General features: G+C 43.6%; 1 protein-coding gene across 5 annotated transcripts in view; it reads right to left on the bottom strand.

The window, feature by feature from the left end:
- The window catches only part of tjp3 (tight junction protein 3), a 77508-nt gene that overhangs the window by 10421 nt on the left and 51143 nt on the right, over positions 1-15944 (bottom strand). For all 5 annotated transcript variants that reach the window (XM_062038912.1, XM_062038910.1, XM_062038911.1 and 2 more), the window contains exons 18-27: positions 15003-15082; positions 14847-14922; positions 14612-14768; positions 10739-10847; positions 10458-10677; positions 1878-2083; positions 1716-1811; positions 1547-1626; positions 1277-1487; positions 1088-1188 (exon numbers count right to left, since the gene is read on the bottom strand). In XM_062038912.1, the coding sequence (XP_061894896.1) occupies positions 1088-1188; positions 1277-1487; positions 1547-1626; positions 1716-1811; positions 1878-2083; positions 10458-10677; positions 10739-10847; positions 14612-14768; positions 14847-14922; positions 15003-15082 (1336 nt within the window). The remainder of the gene's footprint in view (positions 1-1087; positions 1189-1276; positions 1488-1546; positions 1627-1715; positions 1812-1877; positions 2084-10457; positions 10678-10738; positions 10848-14611; positions 14769-14846; positions 14923-15002; positions 15083-15944) is intronic.

The following is a 15944-nucleotide window of genomic DNA, read 5'->3' as shown; positions in this document are numbered from 1 at the left end:
AGGTAGCTCAGTTAACTGCCTTTTTTATGATGTTTTGCAAGACTCGTGTCACGTGACTTCAAACTTACACCTCATTGGCTGGTTCTGAAACAAGATCGATTGCTTCAGTCTAGGGATGTCCGATAATGGCTTTTTGCCGATATCCGATATTCCGATATTGTCCAACTCTTAATTACTGATACAGATATCAACCGATACTGATATATACAGTCGTGGACTTTAACACATTATTATGCCTAATTTGGACAACCAGGTATGGTGAAGATAAGGTCCTTTTTAAACATTTTTATAAAATAAGATAAATAAATTAAAAACATTTACTTGAATAAAAAAGAAAGTAAAACAATATAAAAACAGTTACATAGAAACTAGTAATTAATGAAAATGAGTAAAATTAACTGTTAAAAGTTAGTACTATTAGTGGACCAGCAGCATGCACAATCATGTGTGCTTAAGGACTCTATCCCTTGCAGACTGTATTGATATATATTGATATATAATGTAGGAACCAGAATATTAATAACAGAAAGAAACAACCCTTTTGTGTGAATGAGTGTGAATGAGTGTGAATGGGGGAGGGAGGTTTTTTGGGTTGGTGCACTAATTGTAAGTGTATTTTGTGTTTTTTATGTTGATTTAATAAAAAATACAAAAATAAAACAAAAAAACCCCAATACCGATAATAAAAAAAACGATACCGATAATTTTCGATATCATCTTTTAAAGCATTTATCAGCCGAAAATATCGGCAGGCCGATATTATCGGACATCTCTACTTCAGTCCTAATTTACCGGAAGTAAGTCTTGCTTTTTGAAGCAACACATTTTTCAACACTGAATTGTTTTTACACTGAATTTTTATACTCTGAATTTTTCAGCACTGAATTTTTATACACTTTATTTTTTTTTCAATTAAAGATAAAAATATTTTTAAAAAAGCATTGTTTTTGTAGAATGTCTTCCCATTATGTGGTATTGTCTGTAGAATTTTGCTAACAAAAATATGTGTTTCCACTATGGAATAAAGCTGTAACATAACAAACTGTGGAAAAAGGGAAGCACTGTGAATACTTTCTACATTTCTTACCGTGACTTCAGATACCCAGACTGGTTTGGACTGCTGGTGGCGAATCTTATCCTTTAGAAGTTGGTACCAAACATTGGAGCCGGGCTGCAGGTCAACACGTGCTGGATGAAGGATACAAAAATCATGAAATGTATTTGGCCTTCATCGTACACAACAGTACACATGCCATGCAGGTGTGTGACGGACTACCTGAGAAAAGATGGCTGCAGTGTTTCCTCAGTTTGAGCGCCTGTGTGTAGAGGCGTCTGGAGCTCTTGTTGGAGTCTGGGCTGTACCTTTGCCTCATGGCCTTGACATCTTTGCGGCTGTGGGGGTCCAGGAATATCACCATTGGGTGGTACTGGATGTAGTTCAGCCTCTCCACGGCGGTTGGGGTGATGTCCAGCAGAGGGTGCTTGTCCTGGAACCAAAATAGAGTAAATAAAATAGCCTTTATTTACTTTCACTCTTTTAACTCACCTTCTCTGCTATCTTCCTCACGGTGTCCAGTTTAATGACCGTTGAGCTGCTGTCCCCACCACTGCTGCGAGGAACCATTTCTGACAAAAGATGGTGAAATAATGCTTGTTTTTAATTGGTGGTCTAAAGTGTAATGCATCAAAACAGAAAAAAAGAAGAGGAACGCTACCAGCTACTTCATATTCTTCAGGCAACTCTCTGGCCAGCTTCTCCATAGCAATATCATTAAGAGGACCCAGGATGACGATGGGTCGTTTGAAATTAGCTGCAGATAAACATGTACAGCATTAAAATGAGCTTCTCTAATACTAATTATGTAGTGAGTTAGCACCTTCTCTGAGCAGGACTCTCTCATAAGCGGGAAATTTTCCCTGAATGGTGAGCTGCAGGAGGTCGTCCCGAGAGCGCCGCATGTTCTTCTCATTCTTTTTGTTCCCTCTGAGGCCCCGTAGTTTCCAGAACTCAGCCCTGGGTCCCGACAGCTGCTTCTCCCCGCTTGCCCTCTGCGCCTGCTCTTGGCTGGCCAGCGTCTCGGCCCTGATGGATAAAAAACGTCCGCAAGAAAAATTACGGGGTTTCATGTATGTTACAACGAAACCACATGACATTGCTCGCTTCTCTTATTGGTTACAATAATGTAAATAGAAAGGTAAAAATGGACTAGTGAAGCCTTTTTTGTTACAGAGAACACGCAAAGTTTCCGCAGTAGAACCATATTCTATTTATTTCATTTAGCCGCCTTTGTCTTTTACAAAACTCAAAACCAGTGAAGTTGGCAAGTTGTGTAATTCATAAATAAAAACAGAATACAATGATTTGCAAATCCTTTTCAACTTATATTTAATTGAATAGACTGCAAAGACAAGATATTTAATGTTTGAACTGAGAAACTTGTTTTTTTTTTGGCAAATAATCATTAATCATTAACACAATTTGGCACAAGGGCATTTTTACCACTGTGTTACACATTTTCAATGGGAGACAGGTCTGGATTACAGACAGGCCAGTCTAGTACCCGCACTCTTTTACTATGAAGCCACGCTGTTGTAACACGTGGCTTGGCATTGTCTTGCTGAAATAAGCAGCGGCGTCCATAATAACGTTGCTTGGATGGCAACATATGTTGCTCCAAAACCTGTATGTACCTTTCAGCATTAATGGCACCTTCACAGATGTGTAAGTTACCCATGTCTTGGGCACTAATACACCCCCATACCATCACAGATGCTGGCTTTTCAACTTTGCGCCTATAACAATCCGGATGGTTCTTTTCCTCTATGTGCCAGAGGACACAACGTCCACAGTTTCCAAAAACAATTTGAAATGTGGACTCGTCAGACCACAGAACACTTTTCCACTTTGTATCAGTCCATCTTAGATGAGCCCGGGCTCAGCGAAGCCGGCGGCGTTTCTGGATGTTGTTGATAAATGGCTTTCACTTTGCATGGGAGAATTTTAACTTGCACTTACAGATGTAGCAAAGAAACTGTAGTTACTGACAGTGGTTTTCTGAAGTGTTCCTGAGCCCATGTGGTGATATCCTTTACACACTGATGTCGCTATTTGATGCAGTACCGCCTAAGGGATCGAAGGTCCGTCATATCATCGCTTACGTGCAGTGATTTCTTCCAGATTCTCTGAACCTTTTGATGATATTAAAGACCGTAAATGGTGAAATCCCTAAATTCCTTGCAATAGCTCTTTGAGAAATGTGTTTCTTAAACTGTTCAACAATTTGCTCACTTATTTGGTCACAAAGTGGTGACCCTCGCCCCATCCTTGTTTGTGAATGACTGAACATTACATGGAAGCGGCTTTTATACCCAATCATGGCACCCACCTGTTCCAAATTAGCCTGTTCACCTGTGCGATGTTCCAAATAAGTGTTTGATGAGCATTCCTCAACTTTCTCAGTCTTTTTTGCCACTTGTGCCAGCTTTTTTGAAACATGTTGCAGGCATCAAATTCCAAATGAGCTAATATTTGCAAAAAATAACAAACTTTTCCAGTTTGATTGTTAAGTATCTTGTCTTTGTAAGTGGAAAAGGATTTGCAAATCATTGTATTCTGTTTTTATTTACCATTTACACAACGTGCCAACTTCACTGGTTTTGGTTTTTGTACATTGAACCCGGCAAATGAGGCTGTAAAAGTGGAGGGGAAAGTGGAGACGTTGCACCAGGGCCCTAAGCACAGGGGGAGCTTGGGCTTTTTTAAAGTTTGAAGATTGTTTTTCTGTCATTTAAATATGTAAGTTATACAAAATGATGTCATAAATGTTAAGAAAAAATGTCACCTTATAACTGAACAACAATAAAACTGCTTGAATGAACTTAAGAATGTCGAAGTCTGCTTACACGACCCCTCGACGTCCCATTGGGGTTGTGAGTTTTTCCTTGCCCTTATATGGGCTCTGTACCACGGATGTCGTTGTGGCTTGTGCAGCCCTTTGAGACACTTGTGATTTAGGGCTATATAAATAAACATTGATTGATTGATTGATTGATCAAGAATGCAAAATGGTTCGTTCCACGTGGATAGCTGCAAACCGAGTTTGGAACACTTTGAATTTTGGCTATCGTTCCCAATCATTATGAAAGACATGATGGATTTAAAAAAAAATGCATTCTAAATATTACATAAACGTAAATAAAAGTCAGCTTACAGCGGAGCCAATGGGTGCTCCTCTATTTCACCCATAAAATCCAATAAATAACCATTCAAAAACCGCCAACAATACTCAGTTTACATATCATGATTTGAATATTAAAGGCCTACTGAAACCCACTACTACCGACCACGCAGTCTGATAGTTTATATATCAATGATGAAATCTTAACATTGCAACACATGCCAATACGGCCGGGTTAACTTATAAAGTGCAATTTTAAATTTCCCGCCACACTTCCGGTTGAAAACGTCTAGATATGATGACGTTTGCGCGTGACGTAAACGGTTGATAGTGTAGGAGTGTAGGCAGAGAAACGACGGAGATTTATTCCTCTTTGGAGAGCCAAGTAACACTCCGTTTATTTTCAGAGAGAACAAAACACAACCACAAACCTGTCGCACAGGTAATTACGTCAGCACCACAGAGGTGTGTCTCAACACTTCAAAGTAAAAGCACCTATGCACCTATGGAAGTAAACATGGGCTAGAACGCAGTGAATTATAACCGTAATAATTAATAAGTGTCCTGTGTGTGAATATCCACCACACACGTCCCCCCAGAATTCACAAGAACTGGCCCAGTGAAACGACCAGGGACCCGAATGACCCGCCCAAAGCGATTCCGAAGCTCCTGGGCAGGCGGAGGGGGGTGAAGCGGGAGGGTGACAGCCGGCTGCTGACGGCGAGCAGGCGTCGGTTGGCAGTGTGGGGGTCGACCGCGACGTGGTGCCTGAGCCACCTCAACTGAACGGCCCAAATCCAGGTGGGCTGGCTTCAGCCGGTCCACTGAGACGCGATCCAGTCTGCCCCCAATGTCAATGACAAATGTCTTATCCCCAGCCTCCACAACCCGATAAGGACCGTCGTATGGTGGTTGCAAGGGCCCCCTATGGGCATCGTGGCGGATGAACACATACCCCGCTGCTCGCAGGTCAGGGGGAATGTGCACCTGGGGCAAGCAGTGGTGCGAGGTCGGGACTGGTAGGAAGGTACGGGCAGTGTCCATGAGGCTACGCCGCTGGTCAGAAGCAGACCAGGGGACTGTAGTGCGGGGTATAAATTCACCTGGGACTCTGAGGGTCTGGCCATAAACTAACTCCGCTGAGGAAGACAGGAGGTCCTCCTTAGGCGCAGTTCTAATCCCCAGCATCACCCACGGGAGCTTGTCGACCCAGCCGTCGTCTGTGAGAGAAGCCTTAAGGGCGGCCTTCATGTCCCTGTGAAAACGTTCACACATGCCGTTTGCTTGAGGGTGGTATGCTGTAGTGCGGTGGAGTGAGACACCCAACTGACAGGCAACAGTATTCCAGAGCTCGGAAGTAAACTGGGGGCCACGATCAGACGAAAGGTCAGATGGGGCACCATACCGGGCGACCCAGGTACCAATGAAGGCCCGGGCCACATCAGCTGATGTCGTTGCCGACAGTGGGACAACCTCTGGCCAACGGGTGGTCCGGTCCACCATAGTCAGAAGGTGAGTAAATCCCCTGGAGGGAGGAAGGGGTCCCACCAGGTCAACGTTGACGTGGTCAAAACGCCTTTCGGGAACTGCAAACTGCTCCAACGGGGCCTTAACATGGCGATGGATCTTAGCGCGTTGGCATGCCACACAGGTCCTGACCCAGTCGCGAATGTCCTTCTTGAGGCCATGCCAGACAAACTTTGCTGCCACGAGACGCTGTGACGGCTTGCTGCCTGGGTGCGAGAGGCCATGTATGGCGTCGAAAACTTTCCGTCTCCAGACCTGCGGCACCACAGGACGGGGCAGGTCCAGAGATACGTCGCAGAGCAGCGTTGTGCCGGCATCGCCGAACGGGACGTCCGCCAACTGGAGGCCAGTGACGCTTTGGCGTGCACAGGCGGGCCATTGGTGGAGCTGAGTTCGACGCCATGGAACGCCTTGGCATCGTCCGCCGGTCGAACAGTCCCTGGGCCTCCCCCCTTCACCTGGTGCCAAAGCCCAATGGTGGTTGGCGCCCGTGCGGCGACTACCGACGCCTTAATGCTGTCACTACGCCGGACCGGTACCCTATTCCACACATCCATGACTTTTCTGCCCACCTGGCGGGTGCGTCTATTTTTTCTAAAGTGGACCTCGTCCGGGGCTATCACCAGGTACCAGTTCAGCCTCAGGACATTCCCAAAACAGCGGTGATTACCCCATTCGGGCTTTTTGAGTTTCTACGGATGCCATTCGGACTAAAAAATGCTGCCCAGACCTTTCAGCGATTGATGGACACGGTGCTGCGTGACTTGTCATTCGTTTTTGTCTACCTGGACGATATCCTAGTGGCCAGCACGTCTGAGGCAGAGCACCTATCACACCTGCGTCTTCTCTTCAGTCGTCTCCAGCAGCACGGCTTGATCATCAACCCAGCGAAATGCCAGTTTGGACTGTCTTCCATGGATTTCCTGGGCCACCACATCACTACAGCAGGGGCGATTCCTCTGCCGTCAAAGGTGGAGGCAGTGTTGGGGCTTCCGCAGCCTCACACTGTCAAGGCTCTACAAGAGTTCTGCGGCATGGTCAATTTTTACCACCGTTTTGTGCCTCGGGCTGCCGACCTTATGCGCCCCCTATACAGCGCTCTCAAGGGTAAAAAAACTTCTAAGCATGCCCTTTCTTGGTCCACGGACATGTTGGCAGCTTTCTCTGCTACAAAGGATGCACTCGCGGACGCAACTATGCTGGCTCACCCGGTGCCTGACGCCCCTGTTGCTCTGACCACGGACGCCTCAGAATATGCTGTTGGTGCTGTTCTCCAGCAGTTGGTCAATAGTGTTTGGCAACCTCTCGCTTTTTTCAGCCGCCAACTTAGGTCCAGTGAGCAGAAATATAGCACTTTTGACCGTGAACTCCTCGCCCTGTATTTAGCCATCCGTCATTTCCGTTTCCTGCTGGAAGCCCGTCCGTTCACTGCCTTTGTGGATCACAAGCCTTTGACCTTCGCCATGGCCAAGGTGTCGGAACCATGGTCTGCCAGGCAACAGCGCCACCTAGCTTTTATTTCTGAATTTACCACGGACATTAAACATGTGTCAGCAAAGGGCGGGTCATTGGTGGAGATGTAGTGCAACACACCATGTTTGGCGGAGGCGGAGGAGAAGGTATGGAGACGACGGAGATTTATTCCTCTTTGGAGAGCCAAGTAACACTCCATTTATTTTCAGAGAGAACAAAACACAACCACAAACCTGTCGCACAGGTAATTACGTCAGCACCACAGAGGTGTGTCTCAACACTTCAAAGTAAAAGCACCTATGCACCTATGCAAGTAAACATGGGCTAGAACGCAGTGAATTATAACCGTAATAATTAATAAGTGTCCTGTGTGTGAATATCCACCACAATAGAAGTATTGGTACCCTATTGAATACAATACAAAAAAGCTCTGTTTTCATTTCAAAATTCCACAGTATTCTGGACATCTGTGTTGGTGAATCTTTTGCAATTTGTTTAATGAACAATGGAGACTGCAAAGAAGAAAGTTGTAGGTGGGATCGGTGTATTAGCAGCGGACTACAGCAACACAGCCAGGAGGCCAGAGATGGATAGCAGACGCGTTAGCCGGTGAACTCACCTTAACTTCCTCCGTCTCGCCGACCGCATCTGTGATCGGGTGAAGTCCTTCGTCGCACCGTCGATCGCTGGAACGCAGGTGAGCACGGGTGTTGATGAGCAGATGAGGGCTGGCTGGCGTAGGTGGATAGCTAATGTTTTTAGCATAGCTCTGTGAGGTCTGGTTGCTAAGTTAGCTTCAATGGCGTCGTTAGCAACAGCATTGTTAACCTTCGCCAGGCTGGAAAGCATTAACCGTGTATTTACAGGTCCACAGTTTAATAGTATTGTTGATCTTCTGTCTATCCTTCCAGTCAGGGATTTTTTATTTTGTTTCTATATGCAGTTAAGCACGATGCTATCACGTTAGCTCCGTAGCTAAAGTGTTTCGTCGATGTATTGTCGTGGGGATAAAAGTCACTGTGAATGTCCATTTCGCGTTCTCGACTCTCATTTTCAAGAGGATATAGTATCCGAGGTGGTTTAAAATACAAATCCGTGATCCACAATAGAAAAAGGAGAGAGTGTGGAATCCAATGAGCCAGCCTGTACCTAAGTTACGGTCAGAGCGAAAAAAGATATGTCTTGCACTGCATTCTAGTCCCTCACTCTAACGTTCCTCATCCACGAATCTTTCATCCTCGCTCAAATTAATGGGGTAATCGTCGCTTTCTCGGTCCGAATCGCTCCAGCTGCATTGAAAACAATAGGAAAATGTGAGGAGCCTGTCAACTGACTACGTCACGCTACTTCCGGTAGGGGCAAGGCTTTTTTTAATCAGATAGCAAAAGTTGCGATCTTTATCGTCGTTGTGCTCTACTAAATCCTTTCAGCAAAAATATGGCAATATCGCGAAATGATCAAGTATGACACATAGAATGGATCTGCTATCCCCGTTTAAATTTTAAAAAATCATTTCAGTAGGCCTTTAACCAAGTGTTAGTGATATTGTTATTAAAAGCGCTGACTCAGACAAACTATTAATAGCGGCGCGGTGATCACTTCCGTGTGTGTCTGTTTACATCATCAAGTGGTCTGCTGCGTCTTCGCTTCCTTGCTCCCAGTAAGTTTATTCTAGATCAGGGGTGTCAAACCCATTTTAGCTCAGGGGCCACGTGGAGGAAAATCTGTGCACACGCGGGCCGGACTATTAAAATCATGGCATTAAAACTAAAAACAACTTCCGATTGTTTTTTTTGTCTTACTTTGGCCAAAAATAGAACAAACACATTCTGAAAATATTACAATAAAATTATTTTTAAAAAATACCGGCAGCGGTAAAGTTTAGGAAGGAAAGAAGAAAGTGAATGAATGTTTATGACTGAATAAATGTGTTTTCTTTTGTATCATTTTTTTAAAGAATTAAGTAACGTTTATGACAACCTTTTTCCAAAACACAATATAGAATGTGAGATACAACAGGATAATGCATATATTTATAATTTGTTTTTAAAACGCTTGCAAAAAAGTGGGACCCCAAAAATGTACTGTGGGACCCCATTTTTATGATTTGATAGGGTCCTGGGACCCCATTTTGAAAATTCCTAGCGCCAACACTAATGGAGTGTTGGTGCGTGCAAAACAGCAGCAGGCGGCTGTGGCCTGCGGACCGATTCTAATACTAATCAAATATCATCCCGGGGGCCATAGATAATTCATTCGTGGACCGGATCTGGCCCGCGGGCCTTGATTTTGACACCCCTGTTCTAGATCGTAAATCATGTATCTCACCTGGACAGAAAAAGTCCGAGTAGATATTCCAACAAGTTGGTACACTTTGACAGCCATTTAGGACCTGAAACTGGCGAATAACTTTTCTTCATGAGGATTTTGAGTCATTCTTCATTTAAATGGGAATATATGAACATCCGAGCAGTCAGCATACTAACGACAGCAGACTTTACAAAGTAAGTGTTGTTTTATTATGTTCATTGGCGCTCATAATGTCTGCAGTGAGTAATAATCAGAGATGAAGAAAAAAAACTAAACAAATGGGATGCGTTTTTTAAATGAATGCGCCGCGTATGCTTAAAATGATAAAATACGTAAATATTAAATGTTATTATAAATGTTCCTGTCACTACACTACATATATACATACTTACAACATGTATATAAAACCTCAATGAAGGTGTTTGGATGTTTTTTTAAGGGCTTTATAGGCAGAATTGCTCGGCTCCCATAGGCTCCATTGTAAACAGACTTTTGATCGCATTTATTCAATATTTAGAATATTTAAAAGAGTAATAACATCCATCGTCATGTCTTTCATAATGATTGTGTATGATAGGCAAAATTCTCCAAAAAAGTGCAGTTCCCCTGGCAGTCACACACAGCACCAACATTTTGGAACAGGGTTGAGGTGATAGACGAAAAAAACCAACTAATTCTTTTGAAGGGGTTATCTATATAAGGGGTTATCATATCTAGTCTAAATATGTTAATCCCATCTTTTGAAGTCAGAACCCTAATATACAGTAAGTTGTGTTTTAAATAGCTGGTTGCAACCGAATTCTTGCAATAGTTAGTTTTTAGTGCATGTAAACATATCAATAGTGTGTGTATTGGGAAGCGACGTTGGGTTTAGTGTGTGATAGACGGCCCCTTCAGGAGTCTCGTGTACGGGACCCAGAATTTGGTGCTACGCCCCTGCGGCAAATATACCATATACATATTCAGTACCTGTTCTGGTTAGGGATGGTGCCTTTGTCCAACTCATGCAGGTCGTTCCCCATCCGTATGGCCAACCAGTTGCCCAACTTCCCACGATGCATTGTGTCCACCACCCGGAACACATCTCCGCGGGTGAAGTTAAGCCCGATGGGGTGATTGGTCTCGTGGTCAAAGTGCGTGCGAACGTAGAAGTTATCCCCCAGGTTGGACTTGATGATCTTCTTATAAACTAGAAAAGAGTAGAAAAATGATGACGATGATTGGGCCTGTCACAGTTCTACTTTACTTACTGTCCATTTTATTCTGAGTGCGAATGTCCACTTTTTCTCCTCTCTTGATGTTCAGAAGGAAATTGGCGGCTTCCTCCCGAGTGAAATGGCCAAAGTCGATGTTATTGACCTGGCGGGGAACATGAAATAACTTTTGTGAAACATATTATAATCTATGACAGGGGTGTCCAAACTTTTTCCACAAAGGGCTGTATACTGAAAATAAAGAAAGAAAAAAATTACATGGGTTTAATTTAATTTCTGGACCTTATACGTCAAAAATTAAATAAATACAGTACATTTTTAAACAAAATAAATAAAAAAAATTAAAAATATACAGTACAGGTCAAAAGTTTGGACACACCTCATTCAATGCGTTTTCTTTATTTTAATGACTATTTACATTGTAGATTGTCACTGAAGGCATCAAAACTATGAATGAACACATGTGAAATTATGTACTTAACAAAAAAAGGTAAAAATAACTGAAAACATGTTTTATATTCTAGTTTCTTCAAAATAGCCACCCTTTGCTCTGATTACTGCTTTGCACACTCTTGGCATTCTCTTGATGAGCTTCAAGAGGTAGTCACCTGAAATGGTTTTCACCTCACAGGTGTGCTTGAGGTCATTGAGATAATGAAGAAACTAGAATATAAAACATGTTTTCATTTATTTCACCTTTTTTTGTTAAGTACATAACTCCACATGTGTTCATTCATAGTTTTGATGCCTTCAGAGACAATCTACAATGTAAATAGTCATGAAAAGAAAGAAAATGCATTGAATGAGGAGAAGGTGTGTCCAAACTTTTGGCCTGTAGTGTATAATTTTATTTTTGTAATTTATTTTGTTTAAACATTTACTAAATGTATTTAATTTTTGACATATACAGTCCAGAAGTACAATTAAAGGCCTACTGAAACCCACTACTACCGACCACACCGTCTGATAGTTTATACTGTATATCAATGATGAAATCTTAACATTGCAACACATGCCAATACGGCCGGGTTAACTTATAAAGTGCAATTTTAAATTTCCCGCTAAACTTCCGGTTGAAAATGTCTATGTATGATGACGTATGCGCGTGACGGCAATCGTTGAAACGGAAGTATGCGGACACATTGAATCCAATACAAAAAACTCTGTTTTCATCTCAAAATTCCACAGTATTCTGGACATCTGTGTTGGTGAATCTTTTGCAATTTGTTTAATGAACAATGAAGACTGCAAAGAAGAAAGTTGTAGGTGGGATCGGTGTATTAGCGGCGGACTACAACAACACAACCAGGAGGACTTAGAGATGGATAGCAGACGCGCTAGCCGGCGAACTCACCTTAACTTCCGCCGTCTCCGGGCCGCCGACCGCATCTGTGATCGGGTGAAGTCCTTCGTCGCACCGTCGATCGCTGGAACGCAGGTGAGCACGGGTGTTGATGAGCAGATGAGGGCTGGCTGCCGTAGGTGGATAGCTAATGTTTTTAGCATAGCTCTGTGAGGTCCCGTAGCTAAGTTAGCTTCAATGGCGTCGTTAGTAACAGCATTGTTAAGCTTCGCCAGGCTGGAAAGCATTAACTGTGTAGTTACATGTCCATGGTTTAATAGTATTGTTGATTTTCTATCTATCCTTCCAGTCAGGGGTGTATTTCTTTTGTTTCTATATGCAGTTAAGCACGATGCTATCACGTTAGCTCTGTAGCTAAAGTGCTTCGTCGATGTATTGTCGTGGGGATAAAAGTCACTGTGAATGTCCATTTCGCGTTCTCGACTCTCATTTTCAAGAGGATATAGTATCCGAGGTGGTTTAAAATACAAATCCGTGATCCACAATAGAAAAAGGAGAGAGTGTGGAATCTAATGAGCCAGCTTGTACCTAAGTTACGGTCAGAGCGAAAAAAGATATGTCCTGCACTGCATTCTAGTCCTTCACTCTAACATTCCTCATCCACAAATCTTTCATCCTTGCTCAAATTAATGGGGTAATCGTCGCTTTCTCGGTCCGAATCGCTCTCGCTGCTGGTGTAAACAATGTGCAAATGTGAGGAGCCCTTCAACCTGCGACGTCACGCTACCTCCGGTACAGGCAAGGCTTTTTTATCAGCGACCAAAACTTTATTGTCGATGTTCTCTACTAAATCCTTTCAGCAAAAATATGGCAATATCGCGAAATGATCAAGTATGACATATAGAATGGATCTGCTATCCCTGTTTAAATTAAATAAAAAAATTTCAGTAGGCCTTTAAATACATGTTTTTATTACCCCCCCCCCCTGATAAAGTTGAGGAATGCTCATCAAACACTTATTTGGAACATCCCACAGGTGAACAAGCAAATTGGGAATAGGTGGGTGCCATGATTGGGTATAAAAGTAGATTCCATGAAATGCTCAGTCATTCACCAACAAGGATGGGGCGAGGACCACCACTTTGTCAACAAATGCGGGAGCAAATTGTTGAACACTTTAAGAAAAACCTTTCTCAACCAGCTATTGCAAGGAATTTAGGGATTTCACCATCTACGGTCCGTAATATCATCAAAGGGTTCAGAGAATCTGGAGAAATCACTGCACGTAAGCAGCTAAGCCCGTGACCTTCGATCCCTCAGGCTGTACTGCATCAACAAGCGACATCAGTGTGTAAAGGATATCACCACATGGGCTCAGGAACACTTCCGAAACCCACTGTCAGTAACTACAGTTGGTCGCTACATCTGTAAGTACAAGTTAAAACTCTCCTATGCAAGGTGAAAACCGTTTATCAACAAAACCCAGAAACGCCGTCGGCTTTGCTGGGCCTGAGCTCATCTAAGATGGACTGATACAAAGTGGAAAAGTGTTCTGTGGTCTGACGAGTCCACATTTCAAATTGTTTTTGGAAACTGTGGACGTCGTGTCCTCCGGACCAAAGAGGAAAAGAACCATCCGGATTGTTATAGGCGCAAAGTTGAAAAGCCAGCATGTGTGATGGTATGGGAGTGTATTAGTGCCCAAGACATGGGTAACTTACACATCTATGAAGGCGCCATTAATGCTGAAAGGTACATACAGGTTTTGGAGCAACATATGTTGCCATCCAAGCAACGTTACCATGGACGCCCCTGCTTATTTCAGCAAGACAATGCCAAGCCATGTGTTACATCAGCGTGGCTTCATAGTGAAAGAGTGCGGGTACTAGACTGGCCTGCCTGTAGTCCAGACCTGTCTCCCATTGAAAATGTGTGGCGCAATATGAAGCCTAAAATACCACAACAGAGACCCCGAACTGTTGAACAACTTAAGCTGTACATCAAGCAAGAATGGGAAAGAATTCCACCTGAGAATCTTAAAAAATGTGTCTCCTCAGTTCCCAAACGTTTACTGAGTGTTGTTAAAAGGAAAGGCCATGTAACACAGTGGTGAACATGACCTTTCCCAACTACTTTGGCACGTGTTGCAGACATGAAATTCTAAGTTAATTATTATTTGAAAAAAAAAAAAATCTTGTCTTTGTAGCATATTCAACTGAATATGGGTTGAAAAGGATTTGCAAATCATTGTATTCCGTTTATATTTACATCCAACACAATTTCCCAACTCATATGGAAACGGGGTTTGTACATCTTAGCCAGCCGAACCTTGGTATAATAAGTACGATGTATTAGCTTGCATTGAATAAGGCTGTTTCTTGCACAAATAGAAGACTTATGACAGGTCTATTTAACTGGCTTCCCCTGGGGCACGTCCGGCCCACCAAAGCTTTTCATTTAGCCCGCCGAACAACACTCAAATAGGCTTGTTGTAGCCATTTATGCAGTACTACCACAACCCCAGAGGGGTAAACAGCGAGGCATATCAATCAATCAATCAATCAATGTTTATTTATACATATGTGTCAAGTGACACGACCACTCACTTTCAAGATCTGGTCGCCCTCTTTCATGCCCTGCACATAGGCGGGGCTGTTGGGCTGCACTCCTCCCACAAAGATGCCGACGTCGTTGCCACCCACCAACCTCAGGCCCACACTGCCCTCCTTCATGAAGGACACGGATTGCGAGTCGGAGCTGTACCTGGGGGACGCCATGACCAACAGTTTCAACACAGGCTGGCGTGAAGAACACTAGATGGTAAATACGATAGGTACTCACCCTGGGTTGGATGACGGGAACGAGTCAGGAGGTAACGAGTAGATGGGCTCCTCAGCAGGCTTAGCCGGAGCGGAGTCTGATGATGATGGGAATAAAACCTGGTTAAAAGTGTTATCAATTCTTCTCCTTGGAAAAAATGCTAAAGGATGCTTTTACAGTGAACTGGTGCTGGTAGATTGTTCTTCACAGAGATCCCAGACCTCATGGTACCACTCTTATTAGCCACATCTGGAGCACTGTGTTGGATATACAACAAGTTAAAAACCAAAGCCTTTTAGCCAACTTTAGAATTCAAACAACATTTTCCAATGATTGCTTTGGAGGAAAAGTGTGATGATAACCATAGATCTGGATAATGAATTTACTGTGTCACAGAAAAGCATCGGACTGCTTTTTCTTTGGCTTTTGTGTGATGCCAAAGCAGAAGGGTACCAGTGTTGCAAAATGTAATGCTAACCGTAGAATTAGAAATGACTGGTTCCTCTGTCCAATATGAACAATACCATTACTGAAACTGGACACATCATAACTTACAGTCGTCTCTCACCACATCGCCCTTCAAATATTGTTGCTCTTGTGGTTAGAGATCGGTAGGTCGTGAGTTCAAACCCCGCCCGAGTCATACCAAAGACCATAAAAATGGGACCCATTACCTCCCTGCTTGACACTCAGCATCAAGGGTTGGAATTGGGGGTTAAATCACCAAAATGATTACCGGGCGCGGCCACTGCTGCTGCTCACTGCTACCCTCACCTCCCAGGGGGTGATCAAGAGTGATGGGTCAAATGCAGAGGATAATTTCACCACACCTAGTGTGTGTGACTATCGTTGGTACTTTAACCCAGGGTTTCCCGCAGCTCTTTGTTTTTAAGGCAGCCGCCTTAACAACAAAGAGCCACCGCCTAAACTAATGTCTTAACAAGCTGCTACGCTTCGTTCTGCCTCTGTCAGTACGTCTCTGCAGCACCCAGCATTGTCCCACCCACAGAACCATCTGATTGGTTACACGCTGAGCGGTAACAGCCAATCAGCAGTGCGTATTCAGAGAGTGGTGAGCAGAAAGGTGTTTAGCAGGTAAGCATAAGGCAGCAGACTCCC

The sequence above is a fragment of the Entelurus aequoreus genome, linkage group LG27 (assembly GCF_033978785.1).
Source record: "Entelurus aequoreus isolate RoL-2023_Sb linkage group LG27, RoL_Eaeq_v1.1, whole genome shotgun sequence".
Taxonomy (NCBI): Eukaryota; Metazoa; Chordata; class Actinopteri; order Syngnathiformes; family Syngnathidae; genus Entelurus; species Entelurus aequoreus.
Note: the sequence above shows the minus strand (reverse complement) of the source record. Positions and strands in the feature narration are given on the sequence as shown.